At 43.1% G+C, this 18,033-nt stretch overlaps 1 protein-coding gene across 1 annotated transcript; it reads left to right on the top strand.

The window, feature by feature from the left end:
• Positions 1 to 2,087: 2,087 nt before the first annotated feature.
• LOC108361256 (uncharacterized protein K02A2.6-like) lies at positions 2,088 to 7,219 on the top strand. The gene is made up of 3 exons (XM_017613836.1): positions 2,088 to 4,017; positions 4,069 to 4,145; positions 7,145 to 7,219. The coding sequence occupies exons 1-3, from the start codon at positions 2,088 to 2,090 to the stop codon at positions 7,217 to 7,219; spliced, it is 2,082 nt and encodes a 693-aa protein (XP_017469325.1).
• Positions 7,220 to 18,033: the final 10,814 nt, after the last annotated feature.

Here is an 18,033-nt window from a genome sequence, read left to right on the forward strand (position 1 = left end):
TGAGTAAAAAAAAAAGAAAGGGCGCTGTTCAACTAAATTTATCTCTAATATAACACAGTTTCTTCGCCTCTATATTTACCTCACGCTCCAATGCCACTGAAAATATTACGTATCCATAAAAGAGCGTTCTGTCTCTTTTGCTTATCTACCTTTCATCACTCAGTAGGGGTCTTCCCATAAACTCGTAGAAGCCTCGTAAGCCTCGTAAATTTACGAGCCTCGTAAAAGAACTGTAATTGTAAGTTACACGCCGCGGCAATTTAGCCGCAAGGTGTATCTCAAAGGTTGACTGCATTTTTTTTGTTTATGTTGATTTTGAATAATTTGTGTTTATACTGCAACATATTATAAGCATTTATTTTTTAAATTTGTATGTGTCATCATCAACAGTGTTGTTGGTACATTGTACACATTGTGAAATATGCTTGCAATGTTTTCTGCAAACATTTTTGTTACAATTAATACAACAAATGTTTGCCTTATTATTCCTGGTACATATTCCTGGTATCAATTTCTGTTGCGTAGCTGGTTCGCTTCTATATGAGCTTAAAAACATCTCCTGTTTTGTTATTGTTGTTTCCGAAAGAACGAAAACTGACACTGAAGATGGCACAACGCCGAAACCGGTTTATCTCAAAATTAAATTTGACAAGGAACGACGGTAATTCGTTATAAAATACATCATTTAAAAACATCCTTTTTTCTCTTAAACATAAGAAAATGAATATCAAAATAGTTACAATGTGTACACAAAGTATACGAAAAGTATGAATTTCAAATTACACATGACACATGATTTAGGCCCTTATCACAAACTCACTTTTCCAACTATCTTAAAAAAAATGTTGCGAGTTACATTAAAATGTTTTTGGTACACGGAAGGGCGCGACGCGGCATTTCAGCCGCTTATATGAGACACCAACTTTCAAATATTAATATCAACTGAACGATATAACACAACAAGTAACAGCTAACTGTGAACCATGCTGCATCTCAAAATTTACAAAGTCACTATATGGCAGTAGCCGGCTACTACAATTAGTATTTGAAAACCACAAATTAAAATTTTTGCGGCTAATTTGTCGCGGCGCGCCCTCCGAAGGGTTAAAGGTTACTTCAGAAAACGGCCATAACTGTATTAACATGGGTTTTCTGCTAATTCTGGCATTTATAATTATATTTTAGCTTTCATTCGAGCTGACGGGCTGTGATGAAAAATACTACGAAACAAAAATGTATACACAAAACCCTTTTCAACCTATTAAACTGTCACTTTACGCACCTATTTACACATTTGTAAAAGCGTAATGTTCCCGTAATACCCCCGTAAACTTACGAATTTTACACATTTTAAGACTTTGCGTTTTAATTTGACTAAGTAGTTTTAATGGTTGATAAACTCATTAAAGCAGCTGGGAAATGTTTAGTTATTTGTCCACTGTTTTTGGGGTATTGCGCGGAGGGGGAGGGGAATAGGTCCTAGTATCTAACCAACTAGAAAGAGCACAGTTCACACTTTGTAAAAAGTCACACCTAATCCCTCGAAACCTTCCACATACCTTGGAGAACCATTGGAAATGGTCTAAAATTAGCATTTTGACACCGGAAATGTAAACTCGATAAAAAGTATTTTTGTGCAGAACACCTTTCTATTGGGAAAGGTATTCAACATTTATTGTGCATATAACTCCGGCTACACCATCCACAGTATATTTTCGTAGAACTCACTCCAAAATTCACAAAAAAGTGCATTTTTAAGACTGTGGAGTATAGCCCTTATGAATAACCAAGACTTGTAAACGCCGTATTAGTATTATAAATAAACAAGAGGTGAAAACACCGTATTAGCATTAAGAGCAAAATGTAAAGGAAAATGAACGTTGTGTCTGAAATGAATAAAACAGTTTATCTTCAACTAGCAAGCTGAAAACATCGCAGTGGCGACGAGGAGAAACAACAGCAAGCAAGAATAACGCTGGTTTCCCGTTATAGTCAAGCGCAGTTTTTTCTTGGGTTTTACCCTAGAAAAGCGTTGATTTGCAAAGTCCAAGCTACATATGTATGTAAGGCTATAGAAAGGCAAAATTATGACTGAAACCGGAGGCGCAGATAATTCGAATCTTAGTCTGCGGTACACTAATGATAGCATAATGGCAGCCTTGACAACGACAACCGGCATAAGGGAATTTCGGCCGGGAGTAGACAGTTGGCGCAATTGGAAGGAATTACTGGATTCCCATTTTATTGAAACTGCCTGCGAAGACGATAAGATTAAATCGTCGGTGTTACTGAAGGCAGTGGGCTTAGAAGCATATGGTCTATTGCGAGATTTATGCGATCCAGTGTTACCAGCCACGAAGGAATATAGTAGCTTATGCAGTCTATTGGAGCGTCATTATTCGCAGCCAACTATAGTCTTTCGCGAAAGGCAAACGTTTTTCGACGCTAAGAAAGCAGCGGGCGAAAATGTAGCTGCCTGGTTTGCGCGCGTTAAGAAGCTGGCAAAAGATTGCAAGTTTGGAGGTCAGCTAAACGCATTTGTTCTTAACAAATTTGTAAACGGTTTCGAGGGCAAAATTTTTGAAAAGTTGTGCGAGGAGGAAGAGAACCTAACCTTAGAGCAAGCTTTGCGGAAAGCTATGGTGGCAGAAACCAAAATGCACGTGCAGCGCAACGAGAGTGAAGTAAATTTCGTATCGCGGCGAAACCAAAAGAGCTTCAACAAGAGCAATGCGAACATGGCCGCAGTACCCGAAAACCGCAACAACAATCAAAAGAAGGCGAAGAAGAAATGCAGCCATTGCGGTTGGAAGTCGCACACAAGCGAGAAGTGCAAATTTAAGAACAGCACGTGTCATAAGTGCGGCAGCGTGGGGCATTTGGCGAGTATCTGCAGTAAAAGACATGTAAATTTAGTGGAAGTATCAAAACTTAATGAAGATAACATTTGCATTAGAGAGACAAACAGTTTTAAATTTGTTTCTGACCTGTCTATTTACAGCATTGCTAAAGGACAGGCGTCTTCTCCATTCACACTCGCTGTAGAAGTCGACAACGTGCCGCTTAGTTTCGTGTTAGATACTGGTGCAGCCTGCTCGCTGATACCGAAAGTTATTTACGACAAGTACTTTCACCAAAACGAGTTAAAAGCGTGTAGCGAAAACCTCAGCGCGTACAATGGCAGCCAAATCGATGTAGCGGGTGAGTTTATGGCAATGGTTAAGACGCGGGATCAGTCGCATGTCTTGCGTCTGGTGGTCAGCAACTCGTGTGGCCCACCCATTTTAGGGCGGGATTTTATGAAAATATGCGGCTTGGGGCTTTCGCAAATCAATTCCCTTTTAGAACACCAAGACATAGTCGAGCATATTAAAACTAAGTATAGTGAAGTTTTTGAAGAAGGATTGGGCGCGTATACTGTAAACAAGGTAAAGTTGAGTCTTGTGGAGGAAGTGAAGCCAATTTTTTGCAAACCGCGCCCCGTTCCACAAGCTTGGCGAGATAAAATTGAAAAGCAAATTACTGACTTAGTCAACAAGGGAGTCTTAGTGCAGGTCGATAACTCGGATTGGGGCACACCCTTGGTTCCAGTTGTCAAACCAAACGGTGATTTGCGCATTTGTGGCGATTATAAATCGACCATCAATAAATATTTAAGCGACGTGAGGTACCCATTGCCGCGCATTGACGAGTTGTTTGCGTCTATGCAAGGTCAATTGTTTTCGAAGCTAGATCTCTCCAACGCGTATAACCAGCTGGTGCTGGATGAAGCATCGCAAATGCTATGCGCGTGGAGTACTCACGTTGGTATTTTTAAGATGACCAGATTGCCTTTTGGCGTGAAACCAGCCGCAGCCATATTTCAAAAAACTATTGAGAACATATTGAGAGGTATTCCAAATGTCGTGAACTATTTAGACGATATCGTTATTACCGGTTCCGATTTTAGCGATCACGTCAAAACTATAGAAACGGTTCTAACCAAGCTACGAGCAGTTGGACTGCGTTTAAACGCAAGTAAGTGTAATTTTTTTCAAGACAAAATTACGTATTTAGGATTTAATATAGATCGCAATGGTCTCACCAAAAATAAAGATCGGGTCAAGTCTGTGGTAGATGCACCGGTGCCACAGAACGTATCCGAGGTAAGAGCTTTTGTTGGAATGGAATGGTGAATTATTTTTCGAAATTCATCCCTAAATTTGCACACAAAATGGCTCCGCTATACGAATTGCTAAGAAAAGATGTTCCCTTTAAGTGGACGAGGGTCTGTCAAGAGGCTTACGAGCTCTTAAAACAAGACATTACATCTGAATGTGTGCTTACGCATTTCAATCCCGAAAACTCCATAGTTTTGACGACAGACGCGTCAAATTCCGCAGTGGGTGGTATTTTATCACATTCTTTCGAGAATGGGGTACAAAAGCCTATCGCATTTATTTCACGTGCACTCACGAAAGCCGAAAGGAATTACAGCACGATTCAAAAAGAGGCGTTAGCAATTGTATTTTGCGTGACAAAGCTAAAGCACTATCTTTTAGGTAATCATTTTACGCTCCAAACTGACCATAAACCACTTCTAACAATTTTTGGGGAGAACAAGGGTTTACCAGTGATGGCGGCGGCTCGGATGCAGCGCTGGGCAGTCATCTTGTCAGGGTTTAATTACTCTATTAAATATATAAAGGGTGTTTCTAATTCCGAAGATTTTATTTCTTGGCTCCCACAGCAAAACGCGGAAGAGGAAGATGGCGGTTTTGACTATGTTAACTTCATAGAAAGCAACAACCACCTAAGCTTAAATTTCAGAAATATCGCAAAAGCAACAAGGAACGACCTAATTTTGTCTAGAGTGAAAGAAGCTATCCATGAGGGTACGGTGGGGTTGTTAAAAGGTGAGGACTTTATTCCGTTTCGCGATAAGAAGGATGAATTGTGGGTGGAATATAATTGTATTTTATGGGGCTATCGGGTAGTCATTCCGTCAAAACTTCGAAGTAGGGTCTTAGGGGAGCTACACCGGTCGCATTTTGGCATCGTCAAGACCAAGGGGTTGGCTCGCTCATTCGTTTGGTGGCCTAAGTTGGACCACTGCATTGAACAACAAGTGTCAAATTGCGTGCCGTGTAGACATGATCAATCAAGTCCCGAAAAAAGTACACTAATACCTTGGGCTGTTCCAGAGACGCCTTGGTCCCGGCTTCATTTAGATTTTGCAGGGCCCGTGAACAACTATTATTTTTTAATAATGATCGATGCATATTCTAAATGGGCTGAGGTTTTAAAACTAAAAATATAACTTCGACTTTTACGATACAAAAGCTTCGCGAGGTACTTAGTAGATTTGGGTTAGTTACTACTATTGTTACTGACAATGGTCGTCAATTTACGTCATCGGAGTTCCAACAGTTTCTGTTGGCTAATAACATTAGACACCGGTTAACAGCGCCCGGGCACCCAGCTACAAATGGGCAAGCCGAAAATTTCGTTAGGACATTTAAAAAATCAATTTGTGCGAATTTGAGAAGTGGTAGCTTAGGTGATTTAGACACGGTGTTAGATACGTTTTTATTCGACTACCGGTGCACTAAACACTGCTCTACAGGTGAATCGCCGGCTAAGTTGTTGTTGGGAAAAGAGCTCCGGAACCACCTGAGCTTACTCAGACCACCGATAGTAAAGGGAAAGATTTCCGAAAGCCAACAAGCACAGGTAGGAAACCACCGGGGTAAGAGAGAAGTTAATTTTAAAAGTGGAGAAAATGTTTTCGTGAGAGATTATACAAATCCAAATAAATCAGGGTGGCAGCAAGCTACCGTGACGGGGCGCGTCGGACCATGCTCTTATCATTGTGCATTAACCCGAAATAAAAAAATTATAAAAAGACACGTTGATCAAATGATCCGCGGTGTATCAGCCACTAATGAGCGAATTATTGACGAAGATGGTAGCACTAGCGCCCAGCAAATACATGTGTCAGATTCGCAAACTAAAGTAGTTAACCTGCTTAAAAAAGTCAATCAGCAATTACTTACTGAGCAAGGGAGTGTGGATGGAGAGACAAATGTTCCGACAGAAATGAAAAACGATAGAAATTTACGCAAGTTGCAACGTGTTAACTATAGGGAGTAAGATAATCCTTTATTAGCATTCTTATTAGCACCTATTTTAAAGATTCGTTATCACTACTACCTATATTATAATATTCTTTTTTTTAATGTTTAATGTAGTCTCAATGTGGTAATATATTGTAAATATATTATCAAAATAATATTTTTGTGTATATTGCGACGTTTACAAAAGCTTGTGTGGGGAGTTGTGGAGTATAGCCCTTATGAATAACCAAGACTTGTAAACGCCGTATTAGTATTATAAATAAACAAGAGGTGTAAACACCGTATTAGCATTAAGAGCAAAATGTAAAGGAAAATGAACGTTGTGTCTGAAATGAATAAAACAGTTTATCTTCAACTAGCAAGCTGAAAACATCGCAAAGACCGAATTTATAAATAGTGTAATAGTGACCGCAAATTACAAAATTAGGGTTTACATTAAAGTGTAGACCCTTGACTATAAGTGTGTGAATCGGGACCAGGTCACCCATTTGAACACAATAGCCCAAAATCATTGGGCAAATAACTAAACCGTACCAAGTGAAATCGTTATTTGGGTTTCCTCAATCAAAAATCAAAGAGCGGATTAGCGGTGCCGCGATGGGCGCAATCTCAATTTCTCTTAATCGTGTGTGTACATATATATGTATTTTGAATTATTACTTTGTATGTACAGTATATGGAATACCTACAATGCATAAAGAACGAACAATTGTAATAAGGATACCTGTCTGCCGGCGAGCAGAAATGGTATAAAAGGAGCAGCGGTATCAAGCAACGTTCATTAGCTAGTTATACGTGGCACGCGTCGCAACGTGGGTCACACGGGTACTTAAAGAGGGGACTTACCTCCGAGAATATTCTTCTATATTCGAAGTGAGCTTAACCACTGAGACTTGTGCTAGCTGTAGGGTTTTATCCTCTGTGCTTTAGAGGGTAGATATAGCGAGAGTATAGCAAATAAAGAAGCTATAAACTTGAAGCGGGTGTGTTCTAATTTCTTGAGGATATAGAATATTTACTCTTTACAGAACCCTGGACAACCGAGAGCTACGCCCAACACTCAGGAAACTCCGTTACAAATGGCGCCCGAGCTGGGACTCTAAAAGAAAAAAAAATCAACATAAAGGAGAGTGACGTGAAAAGTGAAGTGAAAAAAGAACACAAGTGATAGAGACACAGGGTTCAGTGACTACCTGAAAGACCCAAACTTAAAGAACAATACAAGAACAAAAGGGGCTGAAGTGAGAGGGACACAAAAGTGCAGTGACCACCAGAAGAACTACTAGTAGGCGGTCCAGTGAAAAAAAAAGTGTGAAGCAGAAGAAAAACACAATAGTGAATGGAAAGTGTGTACATTACCTCAACCGAGAGGAGCTGCAGAGTTTGGCCTCGAACAGATCGGGACCGTCGAAGAGCTGCGAAGAGGCTTCTCTTCATTTATACAGGAAGAGGGTAACAATGAAGACTACCAGACCCGGTTCGAAGAGTTAGAATCGAAACACTCAAAGCCTGCGCTGACTGTTACAACACCAAGCGGAACCAGGGAGCCATTGTCATGCAGTCACCAATGCCCGTTGACGCGTTTGAGACACCACAGCCGTACGAAATGTATCCTACGATATCGCTTGCAACCTTCATGGACCGAGTCCGTAAGTGGGGTTTCAAGTACGACGGCGGCCGAGACCCTCTCAGCTTCATCGAGCGTGTGGAAGAATTGACAGAAGAATACGAGGTGAATCGCGACTTGTTACCGCGAGCAATGCCAGAACTGCTGAAAGAGAAGGCGTTGACACTGTTCCGCAGTAATAACCGGAATTGGCGACATGGGAGGACTTCAAAAGAGACTTTCTAAGGTTATTCTTAAACTCTCGATACCACGAAACCTTAGACGATGAGCTCCGGCGTCGCACAGTGGGACGTCCCCATATCAGCTGCGGCCAAAAGTAGTAACCGTACTAGAAATTCGCTGAAATTTCGTATATGCGCTGGCACTTAGGAATGAAGAAATGTGGAAAATGGTAAAATTCAACGCGCTACCACAGCTCTTGTGGACGGAAATAGTAAATGTTATCCGATTTTGATGAAATTCAGAGCATATGCTGGTTTTAACGAGAAAAGCTTAAATCTGAAAGATCGTCAAAATCGGTTTACATAATCATCCAGTAATTCTAGAATAACAGGCACAAATTACAAAAAAAAATCATTTTTGATGAAATTCGGTGTGCCCTGCTCGTTTAAGCCAAAATTTTCCAACTTGAAAGATAGTAAAGAATTTCTTATTACGGCGTCCACCTCCTACACAACTTTTTTGGCTCCTAGGACTAAATTTTATGAATTTTGGAGAAAATGAACAGACACATTTATTTTATTTCTAAAGAAGTTCCTATTTCTTCATTTTAAAATGACAAAACGAAAACATTTACAATATCTGCATACTAAACTATGTGCACTGAAACTTTCAATTTTACCTACATTTATACAACAAAAGCTTAGCTAAGGCAAGCAGGACTCTTGCCATCGAAAGCGGATCTCGTCCAGAGAAGCATCCATTTTTGGCTGAATGTTGATTGTGATTAATAGATTGGCGAGTCATTAATATCTACACTTTCTTTAATTTCCACTTTATATTGCATATTATTCATTTTATGTACATGTTATGTCTTTCCTTTCAGCTCTCCAAAAAAAAATTTTATAAGTTTTACAGGAGGTGGGTCTATAAAAGGAAGAATAAAAGCAGTTTCTCGCGGCTGGAACAATTTGAGATATGACACGTATATTTTATGTTTACTTGTCCTAAGTAAAATTTAGCTCGCTTCCTAGGTTCTTTTTAAATATCCCTTTTTAAAGTAAGAACTCGAAAAATTCTACACTCACAAAATTATGTAGAATTTCAAGGTAAACTGTTTAATATATTTCAAAAGATTTATATAAATTTAAAGCAATGTTTGACCACAGATATATTTAAAAAACTGCTCATCAATCAGATTGGCGTTTTATATATCCGCACAAGTGGAAAAATTAATTCAAATTACTTGCGACAAAATCAAAATTTTTTCTTACAAATTTATTTTTTCGCCTTCCTCCTGCTTTAAGCTCGTGTCATGATTGCAAATATTCATTCTCATCAAAAATTATTTTTGGTTTGAGTTAGCTGAATATTTTGCTATGCATCTGCGTAATTACTTTTTCAGAATTCGCTAATCCGTTTTTACTACTTTTGGCCGCTGTAGACCCATAGTGCGTCGCGTTCAACAACAGAACGAGAAGTTCAGACACTATGTGTTGGCCCTTCAGAATCTGATGCGACACGCCCAGAGCAGAAGCTAACCCGTTGCTACAGGAATTCTAGAAGCGAGTTGCAATGGTATGTCAAACGTTCCGAATTGACCACTCTAGAAGAGCTAGTGAGTTTGGAGGAAGACATGGAAAATATCCCCCCGGTGAGAGCCACAGATAGCCGCAGCGTGAACAACTCCGCGGGTCGCGGAGAGATATCAGCACATGCGCAAGCTGAACCGCAGTCGGAGTACGTTAATCCGTGGGCTGCGTGTAGACATTGCGGAGAAGATGGCCATTTTGCGAGGGAGTAAAGAGCTTCACGGAGAGAGTTTTGTTGGACCTGTGGTCGATGCAATGTCCCGACCCGATGCCGTAGTGCATCGAGAAACGGGTCGAGGTACCATTTGCGACGAGGAGTGGGCGTCAGGTAGAACAGTCTCGCCCAAACTAAAGAGTGTTCTAAGGCTGACGGCTGACCGAATTATGGCGGCGATCAAAGTAGGTGAGGTCAACATAGTAGCTGCAGTTGATACAGGCGCGACAACAAATTTCTTGAGTGAAGTCGTGTTTAAGAAACTGGGTGTGGGAGAGGTTAGGCAAGTGAACACGCTTGTGGTAATGGGTGATGGGAGATCCAAAACGGTGCTGAAGGCTATAACGGCAGGAGTAGAGCTGGCGAATCAGGTGCATGAACGCGGTCTTTTAATACTGCCTGGTTTGATGGATGACGTGGTCCTTGGAACAGATTACCTGGCAAAAGCGGGCGTCCGATTATGTTGCGGAGACTTACACGTGACACTCCGAAAAGAGAGCTGCGTACAAGAAGTCGAAACGTTCACGGCGAAACGCGAGGGTGGTGCGGAGAGGTCAGGTAAATGCGATGAACCCAAATCAAGCCCCATGCATACAGAAGCCGCGACAACCGACGAAGTGAGGAAGTTATTAAAGTCAGAAGTACGCAAATTTGAGATGTTGGAGTTTAAAATATCGCCGCTCAACGGGTCGTCATGAAGGATGACCGGAAGATCAAGCAGAGGTATTGCCCGAAGAACCCGAAGATGCAGGAAATCATCAACACGGAGATCGACGACCTTATCGAGAAAGGGTGTATTGAACCCTCACACAGCCCGCACAGTGCCTCTATAGTTTTGGCGAAGAATAAGACCTGCAAGTGGAGACTCTGCGTCGACTACTGACAGCTGAACGAGCGTTCAGTGCCCGACGCGTACCCCCTACGAAGATCCAACATATCGTTGACCGACTAAAAAGCGCGTGTTATATTAGCAGCCTAGACCTGAAAATAGGATACTGGCAAATCCTAATGTATGAGCAGAGCAAACAGTACACTGCTTTTACAGTGCCAGGGCGTGGCCTTTTTCAATGGCGAGTAATGCCGTTTGAGCTACACTCCGCCCCCGCGACGTTCCGGCGTGCGCTAGACTAAGTTATCGGTCCAGATATAGGGCTTGCCTACCTGGATGACATCATTGTCATCAGCGCAACCCTGCAAGAGCACGTCCAACATCTTTCGGAGGTCTTCCGATGGCTTGGTTGGTTGGTTTAAGTGGATTGTCACTCAGATGACAAGCAATTAGCAAGTTTGCCATTTTGATTCCACAACTCGTGCAACCTACAGCCATTTGGCGGCTTTAATAAATTTCAGTACGTCATACAGAGAGAGGCAGCTGCACTCTGAAATATTATGCAGGAATGGTTTGCCGAGTGTCTTAAGCCTCATCCTTGCGAGGGCTGGACACTCGCACAGCAAGTGTTCGACTATCTCTTTTGAGCCCGGGTCATCGCAGCTGCGGCAGAACCTATTGAAGGGCAGTCCTATCCTTTCGGCATGTACCCCAACCTGTGCACACTGCAGTAAGTTTGTAGGCCTTTGTTTTGCTCATTCCTAAGAGAGCTTTGGTTTTGAGTGGGTCGTAGGACACCCAGAACTGCCGGGCAATTCTGTAGGATCCTGTGCAGTTCCACCTCTGCCTGGCCTTCGAATGATAAAATTCGGTAATTTTTGTCTTAATCTCCCTGAGCGAGGCGCCCATGTCCACCGCGTGGGACATATCCAGTGCGGAGCCGCTCCTTGCTAGTTCGTCCGCTGCCTCGTTTCCGTAGATGCCCCTATGTCCCGGGACCCATATTAGGGTAATTTCGTATTGATCAGAGATATAGGCCAGCTCTCTCCTACATTCATCCACTAGCTGAGATCTAACAGAGTTAGAGGAAAGTGCCTGAATAGCCGCTTGGCTATCCGAGAGGATGTTCACTTGCGTTCTCGCGGGTACATTGTCTTTGATGTACCTTACTGCCTCCTTAATAGCAAACGTTTCGGCCTGGAAGACGCTTGCATAGTCTGGTAGGCGGAAGGATAATTTTAGGTTATATTGCTCAATGAAGACCCCAGCACCAACCCCGCATTCCATCTTTGACCCATCCGTAAAGACAGTTAAGCCCTGCAAGTACCCGAAATCTTCCTGATTCCAGTCACTGCGGCTTGGGAATTTCGTGCGGGGTTTGTGGTGAACCCAGGTCTTCGACAGGATATAGTCAGTGGGCAGCGCTTTAATTTCAGACGGTATTGCGTCTAGGATGGAACCGTGCCCGAACGGTCTTTCCTTCCAGAGCCCCAGGGCATGCAGTCTGATGGCGCTGTTAGCAGCTAAATTCTCGATGAAGACATCTATAGGTAATAAGTCAAGAAGGACGTTCAAAACGTCCTTCGGACAAGATCTCATTGCGCCTGTTACGCTAGCTGCTGACCTTTGAATTCCGCCTAGCTTTTTAACTACGTAATCCTTAGTAAGGGCTCCAGACCAGCGCCCCATAAGAGATAATGGTCGGACTATAGCTGTGTACATCCAGTGCACAATTCTTGGTTTCAAACCCCATCTGTTGCCCAACATTCTCTTGGCTGCATAGAGAGCCACCGTGGCCTTCCTAGCACGCTCCTCAATGTTTGGTTTCCAGTTAAGTTTGGGATCCAAAATAACTCCAAGGTATTTCACCTTCTTTGACAGATCCAATTCCGTTCTTCGGAACCTTGGTTTGTGAAAAGCATAAGGTCAGTTTTCTCCGGGTTTACGCTAAGAGAGTCCTTTCCATAATATCACTTATGACCGAAGGAAACTGACCCGATACTAGTATCGCTAAATCATCGGCGTAATCCACCGCTTTGATTCTCTGAGAGTCCAGCTTTACCAGTAGTTTGTTTAAGACCATGAGCCAAAGTAACGGTGATAGCACTCCTCCCTCTCGGGTGCCTCTCACTGCATCTACGGCCCTGCTTTGATACCCCAATTCGGCATGTATTACTCTGCTCCTTAGCAGAGACACTATCCAAGCCCGGACACAGTGATCAATCCCTGTTTCCATAAGTGCCTCATGGATGGAATCTACACTGACGTTATTAAAGGCCCCCTCGATGTCTATAAAGGACGCCATTGTAAATTGTTTATAGTAGAGCGAACTCTCAATTGTACGTACCACTTCATGTAGGGCAGTCTCCGTTGACTTCCCTTTCAAGTACGCATGTTGAGAGCATGATAAATTGGACGTCNGACTTCTCTTTCAAGTACGCATATTGAGAGCATGATAAATTGGACGTCTTGTCCACAACATACAGATCCAACAGCCTCTCAAACGTCTTGAGCACGAAGGACATTAGGCTTATTGGTCGGAAATCTTTAGCATTGTCGTGGCCCCGTTTGCCCGCTTTAGGAATAAAAATTACTTTAATCTTCCTCCAGCTTAACGGAACGTGGTTCAGTATAAGGCACCCTCTAAAAATTATTTCTAGGACTGGAATGACCATCTCAGAAGCTTTCTGAAGCATGACTGGTAGTATTCCATCCATACCCGGTGATTTATAGGGTGAGAAGCTGAAGATAGCAAATTTTATCTTTTCCCTCTCCAGTAGCTCCTCTAAGAGGTCCTAGGATAGGGTTGGTATATGGTCTGGGGCATCGGTTTCCACTACATCGATTTTACACCCTGGAAAATGTGTATTCAGAAGGATATCCAGCGTCTCCCCAGCCGATCGGTCCATAAACCATCTGACCTTTTTATATATGTTGGCTGTGAGTGCCCTTTGGCAAGGATTTTGCTTAATCTCGCAGATTCCTTGGTATCCTCGATGGATTCGCAAAATTCCCTCCAGTTCGCCTCCTTGGCCGATGGCTTAGGCAGGCGAATCTGAGGATCAGCCCAGAAAAATTTGAGTTTTTCAAAAAGCAGTTGAAGTATCAATCCGAACTCAATTATTCACCAGGGGAGAAAGAGTGCCTGGCCATATTGTGGGCGATCAAAAAGATGAGACCTACCTAGAAGGATACACGCTTACCGTCATCACCGACTACTTAGCGCTCAAATGGCTGAGTAAGATAGAGAGTCCATCCGGTCGGATTGCAAGGTGGGTGCTGCAACTGCAACAGTACTCCTTCTATGTGCAGTATCGCAAGGGTAAGGTGAATGTGGTAGCCGACGCGCTGTCAAGACAACCCCAGGAAAAATTACTTGGTTCGGGAGGAATAGAGGTAGAGTGCGAGTGGCTGAAAGAAAAGGTCGCGAAGCTGGAGAGGTCCCCAGAAACGTTCCCTGTTCCCATGGAAATTATGCGTACCGGCAGAGCAAAGGCAGAGGGTGTTAAGGCGAAATTCACGATGTTCCCAGTGCAGGCCATATGGGTACCCGTAAAACGATAGCACGGGCGACAGCGCGGTACTATTGGTCAGGCATGTTCCGCGACGTGAGGAAGTATGTACGTGTGACAGTGTGAGACGTGCCAGCGTTACAAGCCAAGCCAGCAGCAAGCAGCCGGAAAGATGCTGACGCAGCTAGCCGAAGAACCCTGGGCGACGGTGTGTGCTGTTTTCGTGGGACCTCTTCCGCGGTCTTAACACGGAAACACCATGGCGCTGGTGATGTTAGATCGTTTCTCGAGGTGGGTCGAGATTGTACCAATGTGGAAGGCAACAGCGGAGGAGGTAATTCTAGCAGTAAGACAGCAGATTATCGGCAAATTCGGCATTCCGAAAATCCTGATCACGGATAATGGAACGCAATTTACCAGCTCGACATTTAAGCAATTCCTGGAGGAGATGGGAATAAGGCACCAGTTCGCTGCTCCGTACACACCGCAGCAAAATCCGACGGAAAGAGCTAACCGTAACGTCAACCGACTACTAGCGCAGTTCACTGGCAAAGACCAGAAGAGCTGAGATGATCTGTTGGCAGAAATGACTTTGGCCCTCAACACGAGCGTGTGCGAGGCTACGGGTTACAGCCCCACGTTGTTCGTCCAAGGGCGAGAGCCAAGGTTACCGAACGTATTGTATGACGAAGATACGTTAGGAACCGGCGAAGATACCACAACACCGCAAGTAAAAGTGGCGACAATGAAAGGGGTGTTCAATTTAGTGCGACGAAACCAACCAAAGGCAACGAAAGAGCATGCGAGACACTACAATCTGCGAAGAAGATCGTGGCAATCGGTGGTGGGAGACAGAGTTCTGGTGCGCGAACACTTCTTGTCTAAAGCCGTCGAAAATTTCGCGGCTAAAGTCGCACCAAAATACGGTGGACCACATAGCGTTCTAAATTTTATTTCGCCTGTGATCGTCGAACTCGACAAGGTGCACAAAGGGAAAAGGGGAACATCGCACGTCAGTGATCTCAAACCATTTTATGAGAACAACGCGACAGGTGAAAATTCTCCCGTGGCATCGTCTGAGCTTTATTCGGCGCACAGCGCCGAATAGGTATATTTCAGCAGTGACTGAAATGTGTGAACTCAGCAATTGCCAGTAGGGAAGCGATTGCTACGGCAGCGGAGATCCTGAAAGAGGAGAAATTAGCCGAAGAAACCTAAATAAGACGCAGAAGAAGAAGAAAGAGGAAGCTAAGTTCAAAGAAAAACAATAAAAGAAGCAGATGGCATGAAGCGGAAAAAAATTATAAAAGTCGAAAAAATAGTCATCATTATAATGTTAAAACTAATGATAACAACAACAGCAATAATAATAAAAATCATTATAAATACTAATAATAATAATACCTAGAAATATTAATATTTATAATAACAAAATAATACTAATACTACTAATTAATAATAATAGGAGTGATACCGCAGTGGCAACCCGACATCTACCACGGTTCGAATCAACACTACAAAACTCCCTTTTGGATGGTCAGCAACCCCGTCACCAAATTACAGCTATGCGAGGATGACAAGTAAACAAATAAAAACGAAATACACAAAAATATTGGGAAGGTGACCGTAGGTCTTGCTGCCGGGGGAAGGAGGGAGTGCGAGGACCCCGGACCCTGTGGCCCTGGGTCCCACAACAATTATTTAATATACATACATGTCTATACAGTACACTTTTTATTAAATATATCTACCTTTAAATTGTGCATTTGAAATTGTAACAACGCTTAGCATATATGTATGTATACGCTCATAATGGATTTTGCAGTTTGAATTATACTAGTTTTGCTTGCATGCACATGTACATATGTATGTGCTGCAAACTGCGGAGGATGCTATTATGCCATGGCTTTTGTTCATTTTCAAAGGATGTATAACCCTTAACTACGTCCCTCTGTCGTGGAGGCGAGTAAAAGTGGTTTTCATCCCAAAACCTGGAAGGCGAGGGCACGTCCACGCCAAAGATTTTCGACCTATTATCTTAACTTCCTTTGTTCTCAAAACGTTCGAAAGGGTTCTGGACGCGCACGTCCAGGGGTTTTTCTACGGCAATGGCATGTCTGAAGCGCAGCATGCATATTTGCGGGGACGATCCACGGAGACGGCGCTCCATGCGGTCGTAAGAACTGTCGAGAGGTCACTCGAATTTAAGCAATTCACTCTGGCAGCCTTCCTGGACATATAAGGAGCCTTTAACAATGTTAGGGTAGAAGCTATCCAAAAATCCCTTGACGAGCTAGGCGTCGAGGAGTCTATTAGCGCGTGGCTAATGGCGATGCTTCGCAGCAGAACGATTTCAGCTGAACTTGGTAGCTATACATTAACAACAAACGTTAGTAGGGGCACTCCTCAAGGGGGAGTGATCTGCCCTATTTTATGGCTCAACTCAGTACTACTCAAGCTCAACCAGGGAAGAGTAAAGGTAGTGTGGCCTACGCTGACGATTTAGTGATTTTAATAACCGGGTTATTTCCATCTGTTTTGAGTAACATCATGGAGGGTACTCTAGCAAAGCTTAGCCGGTGGGCCGAGCAATGTGGCCTTAGAGTGAACCCAGAGAAAACAGAATTAATGCTCTTTACGACAAGAAATAAGGTCCCAAGCTTTGAATTACCAAAGATAAATGGACAAAGGCTGCGATTATCTAAACAAGCGAAGTATCTGGGAGTCATACTGGATCCTAAGCTAAGTTGGAAAATAAATATTGAAGAGAGAGTAAAGAAAGCGAGCATTGCCTACTACTCCTGTAAGCGGCTTTTTGGGAAGACATGGGGTCTCAATCCAAAAGTTGTACTCTGGATGTACACAGCGGTTGTACGTCCGATCTTATGCTACGGTTCTTTGGTATGGTGGACAGCCTTAAAGAACCAATATAATCAAGTGAAACTAGGCAGAGTTCAGAGAGCTGCATGCATCGGGACCACAGGGGCAATGAGAACTTGCCCTACCGATGCCCTAAATGTTATTACAAACCTATTTCCTATAGACCTTCACATACGGCACACCGCACCACTATCGGCTATAAGACTTAGAGAACTAGGTATATGGAAAGCAGAGTACGAAAATAAACTGTACGAAACAATTCCCAATTGCTCATCGATCATCATATCATTTGTGGTTTTGTACAGTTTTGTACATAGTCAGAAACAATTTGTAAGATTCACTGTCATTTTCCCCAACTAGAAACGTTTGCTTTTCGTTTGTNTGTACACAGCGGTTGTACGTCCGATCTTATGCTACGGTTCTTTGGTATGGTGGACAGCCTTAAAGAACCAATATTATCAAGTGAAACTAGACAGAGTTCAGAGAGCTGCATGCATCGGGACCACAGGGGCCATGAGAACTTGCCCTACCGATGCCCTAAATGTTATTACAAACCTATTTCCTATAGACCTTCACACACGGCACACCGCATCACTATCGGCTATAAGGCTTAGAGAACTAGGTATATGGAAAGAAAGAACGATCGGGCATAGTAGTATAATTTCCCGTTTGCCACCTAAGTTGAGGCTGGCAACCGATTACATNGGACATATAAGGAGCCTTTAACAATGTTAGGGTAGAAGCTATCCAAAAATCCCTTGACGAGCTAGGCGTCGAGGAGTCTATTAGCGCGTGGCTAATGGCGATGCTTCGCAGCAGAACGATTTCAGCTGAACTTGGTAGCTATACATTAACAACAAACGTTAGTAGGGGCACTCCTCAAGGGGGAGTGATCTGCCCTATTTTATGGCTCAACTCAGTACTACTCAAGCTCAACCAGGGAAGAGTAAAGGTAGTGTGGCCTACGCTGACGATTTAGTGATTTTAATAACCGGGTTATTTCCATCTGTTTTGAGTAACATCATGGAGGGTACTCTAGCAAAGCTTAGCCGGTGGGCCGAGCAATGTGGCCTTAGAGTGAACCCAGAGAAAACAGAATTAATG

Source organism: Rhagoletis zephyria, unplaced genomic scaffold (genome assembly GCF_001687245.7).
Source record: "Rhagoletis zephyria isolate East Lansing unplaced genomic scaffold, Rhagoletis_zephyria_1.1 Rzeph_scaffold_00724, whole genome shotgun sequence".
In the NCBI taxonomy this organism is placed as follows: domain Eukaryota; kingdom Metazoa; phylum Arthropoda; class Insecta; order Diptera; family Tephritidae; genus Rhagoletis; species Rhagoletis zephyria.